The sequence below is a fragment of the Numida meleagris genome, unplaced genomic scaffold (genome assembly GCF_002078875.1).
Source record: "Numida meleagris isolate 19003 breed g44 Domestic line unplaced genomic scaffold, NumMel1.0 unplaced_Scaffold327, whole genome shotgun sequence".
Taxonomy (NCBI): Eukaryota; Metazoa; Chordata; class Aves; order Galliformes; family Numididae; genus Numida; species Numida meleagris.
Window position 1 is genome coordinate 40,744 of NW_018364557.1, and position 4,548 is coordinate 45,291.

The 4,548-nt window shown below is 51.3% G+C and overlaps 1 protein-coding gene and 1 pseudogene across 1 annotated transcript in view; both read right to left on the reverse strand.

The window, feature by feature from the left end:
* LOC110391232 (zinc finger protein 436-like) overlaps nt 1-2,146 on the reverse strand; it is a gene marked incomplete in the record, with an annotated part of 9,648 nt that extends 7,502 nt beyond the window's left edge. Inside the window, 1 exon segment of the mRNA XM_021383043.1 lies at nt 2,014-2,146. Coding sequence (XP_021238718.1) covers nt 2,014-2,131 — 118 coding nt within the window.
* LOC110391235 overlaps nt 1-4,548 on the reverse strand; it is a 51,228-nt pseudogene that overhangs the window by 39,137 nt on the left and 7,543 nt on the right.

Below are 4,548 nucleotides of genomic sequence, written 5' to 3' on the forward strand. Positions count from 1 at the left end.
CACTGGGAAACCATCCAGGAAAGAGGGTGAGGAATGCGCTGGGCTGCAGCACAGGTCAGGAGCAGCTGGAAGACGTAAGGAGCAAGGAAGAGTGCCAGAAGAAAAGGCAGAATCGGTGTGATGAGTCTGGGAAAAGGATTAAGAGGAATTCCAGCCGTGTTAACCATGAAAGTATTCATCCTGGGGAGAGACTATGCAAGTGTTGTGATTGTGCAAAGAGCTTCAGAAGGAGTTCTGACCTCATTGTCCATCACGGCATCCACACAGGAGAGAGACACTACAAGTGCCCTGAGTGTGGGAAGGGCTTCAGTAGGAGTTCCCACCTCATCATCCACCAGCGAATCCACACGGGAGAGAGACCCTACAAGTGCCCTGAGTGTGGGAAGGGCTTCAAATGCAGTGCTGAACTCATCCGCCACCAGCATGTCCACAAAGAGGAGAGACCCTACAAGTGCCCTGAGTGTGGGAAGGGCTTCAAAAGCAGTTCTTCCCTCTACTCCCACAAGGACATCCACACAGGAGACACATTGTAGCAGTGCCCTGAGCTTGTGTGAAGCTTCAGAAGCCCTTCCAGCCTCGTTACCTACCTGCACATCCACACAGGACGCAGAGCCTGCAAGTGCTCCCAACAGCATGAACCTTTCCCTGACAATGAATGCATGGTTTCATCGAATGGAGTCGTGGTGTAGAGAGCAGGCAGCACTTGGTGCAAAGAAAAAAAAGCTTTGGTGTAAAGAATACGTGTCCCAGTGGGCGTTCACTTGAAGATAGCACCATGAGCCCAGCAGGGAATAGTGCATGTGAGTGAGAGCAGAGAAATATCAACTCTGGCCATGTTCAGGCTCCTGACCTTGGTTGTAGGGCAGACCCGATCCCTCCAATTCCCTTGCTTATTCAGGATGTATCTGAAGAAATTCTACTTCCAGTTTCCTCTCTTTTGCTTCCTCTCTTTCTCCACTGCCTGTAGAATGGCTGCTTGGTGACTTTTGGAGTCAATGGTGAATTACCATGAGCACAGCGGTAAGAGGACGGACGTGCTGTTTCTCCCGAGGAACCAAATGTGGGTACCCTGACAACCAGCTGCTGCCCCTGGTAACAAAAAGGATGCTATGGAGAGGATAAAAACCCAAAGAGTTCTAAGGAAGAACGGGTACCCCCTCCTCTGAACTGCAGCCGTGCAGGTCAACAAGACGTCGCTGACCAACTTGCTGCCTCCAACGGACCAACAAGACCTCGCTGGATCCCTGGTGCTGACTATCCCCGCTCTGTAAACCCTTTGCTAGAATTTCTCTCTTTACAATCGCCAGCTTCCCCGTCTCCCCCATCTCCCTGTGTTGCTTAGACGTTGTAATAAATCAGTTGGACAACACTGGCTTGGTTTGCTGCCTTCATCTTCCTCTGCGTGTACATATATATATAGAACCATCTCCTCCAATAACTGTAGCGAGACAAAAGGCTGGATCTGCTTGCAGCGACTTTGGAGTCCTCAGCTACAGGCTGGGTGCAGTGCTGTAGGACTTCCAATAGCCAGACAGGTTCTTCAGATCCTCGCTGCAAGTGGGGCTCCTCATCCACTGCAGATCTGGATGATGGTAAAGTATGAGGGCAGTTGGTGATGTCTCTTGATCACTATTGCTAACCTCATGTAGTAATGAAGAGATGCATTGCCTTCCTTATCTTCTTTACTGTTAGACGTACCTTTCCACTATAGGCAGTGCTTTATTTTTGAATTACTTTGAAATGGACAGTAAAATAAGCCTATCCCTTCTGCTGGTGTCTGTGTCCTTCCTGCTGAGCCCATCAACTGGCAAAACATAGACATATGCAATACACTTGCCTACATAGTCATTCTTTTCCAAAACCTCATTAACATACACTAATGTCTCTCTGGGCATGCACAGTTGCATCAAAGGTAGTGGTGCGATGACTTGCTTCCTCCTCTTTCTTTCTCTTTCTGCTTAATCACAGAGAATTTTGGCTGANCCACATTTCCCGCCACCCCCCCGCACTTGCCGCCCCATCTCCCTCCCGCTCGCGCCGCAGCTGTAGCCGGAAGCAGAAGCGCGGAGCCACGTGACGTGGGACGGAGCCAATGGCGAACGGGGGCGCGCGGATTGGGGCGGAGCATCATGTGACGGGGCGGGGCTCGGCGGGCGCGATGCAAATGAGGAGGGCGGAGCGCGGGCCGAGGGGCATGTGATGGCGGGGGGGCGGGTTTATGCTAATGAGGCGCCGGAAAGCAGCGCCTATAGGGAGAGCGCTTAGCCCCATATAGGGACCGCCAAAAAACCCATAGGAGACCCCCAGCCCCATAGGGGACCACAAAACCCCATAGGACTCCCCAAAACCCCATAGGGGCCCCCCAGCCCCATAGAGGACACCAGCCCCATAGGGGACCCCAAAACCCCATAGGAGTCGCCAAAACCCCATAGGGGACCCCAGAAACCCATAGGGGACCCCAGCCCCATAGGGGACCCCAAAACCCCATAGGGGCCCCCCAGCCCCACAGGGGACACCAGCCCCGTAGGGGACGCCTGATTTACGGAATCCAACTCCATCACCCGAGATTAGGTTCTAAAGCAGGTATGTTTATTACGGTGCTGTGCCCACACCGGATGCCAGGGGGGTCACCGCCCTACCAAACTCGCATCACCACGGGCAGAAATGGTAGATATTTAAAAGCCAAGCCCCATTCAGTAGTTAACCCTTCGATTGTCCCTTCTAACTCAGGAAGGTGAGGAAGCAAGCAGAGGAGTTCAGCATGCTCTGCTGACCCATTGGCTCTCTAATGCAGCATAGCCGGGACTGTATTTCTCTGTCATTCCTCAGAGATGAAATGACATTGCTCCATAGCTCTGCATGTATGGATTTCTGCATGCAGTATTAATTCCCCTCACTCTCTTTGATTCTCCAAAAGGACTCCATGCAGGTAATTCTGTTAAATCTCTTTCATACCAATCAGGGCAGCAGGGGCCAAGGCAGTGCCCGAGCAGCATGTCGGTGAGGTGCAGCCCAGCCTCCTCGTGCAAGGGGCACACGCTGCCGAGAAAGTCCTGTGCAAGGGAATGCGCTCCGCGTGCTCCGTGCAGGGTGAGAAAGGAAAGGAAGCCCACGGTGGGGGAGCTGGGAAATGGAAATGCCAAAGCGTGCCTGATGAAGGGGAGTGCAGCTGGCACGCACCCAGCCAGTGCCTTCAGGGCACGGCCCCCACCTCCTCCGGAGCACAAAGGAGTCCCCTCCCCCAGCACCAACCAAACTGGTTCCGTCTTTGGCATCCAAGCTGGAAACATTCCCTCACATCTTCCTGCCTGTGCCTTCACTGATGCCACCCACCAATGTAAAACCTCACGGGGCTCTCCTACAAACACATCCTTTCCAAACAGACACAAGTACAGTACCCAGGCTTTCTTCAGCATGCAGTTCAAAGTCCCCGATATTTTGCTCGGTGTCAGGACAAAAGTCTTGGGCTTGGATGGGGTTGCTCTCTCAAATAAATCCTTGCATTTTTTGTAACACGAGGAGTGTAGATCAGCCGAAGATCTTTTGTGCCAGACGTACACGACCAGGTGGAACGATCTGACTTGCAGAATCAAACTCTATAACCCGAGATTAGGTTATAAAGCAGGTATGTTTATTACGGTGCTGCGCCCACACCGGATGCGAGGGGGTCACCGCCCTACCAAAGTCGCATACCCCTAGACAAAAGCGTTAGACATTTAAAAGCCAGACCTATACATATTCATTGAGACCTGTTACATATTCATTATTTTCCGGGAATTCATTTGCATGTTGTCCCTCCCCTTTGCTCGTGCATTGTAGCTCCTCCTGGTGGTCGTTGGATGAAGGCTCGATGTCTTCCTCCCCAGCCGGTGGTCGCTCTTGGATGAAGTCAGGAGTCTTCATCTTGACCTTTGTCCCAGTTTGGGGAGGCTCTCCTATCTTGCATGCCTTTGTAGTTTCTTATCGTTCCCCCTTTCACTGTTTTCCTGTTTGTTCTTCTCTTACTGACTTGCAACAATCTGATAATGGAGAGCTAAACTAAACCATGTCTGGCAGTGAAGACCCAACTCAAGGACCCTGACTCCCAATTCTGATCCCCTCGTCCATCCAGCTCTGAGAACAAAGGATGCTTTCTGTCACTGCAGACTGAGTCTTAGAGAGTTTCCTCACTGACCAATTTACACTAGCAGCTCAGAGCATCCCTGTTCTTCTGCTTTCAATGAGTGACACAACAGGCAGTCCCACGCTGCTTTCTCAGTCTCTTCGGGGAAGTTCCTCATTAGAAACTTACTTCATGTAGGTGTGTGTGTGAGAGTTTCTTCTTCTGGAAATCCAATATACATTCAGAAATTTCACCGTGTGCCACAGCAGATATTGGATAAGTGGCACATCAGCAGTTTCACATGCATTGAAAGTGTGCAAGGGTTGTGAGAAATACACACACGACAGACTCCCCATTCCTGCAGGTCTTGGGATCAGTGTTTGAACCAAAGTGCAGGACACCAAGCTCATTTGTTTCAAACAACAAAACCCAAAATAATTTTCATC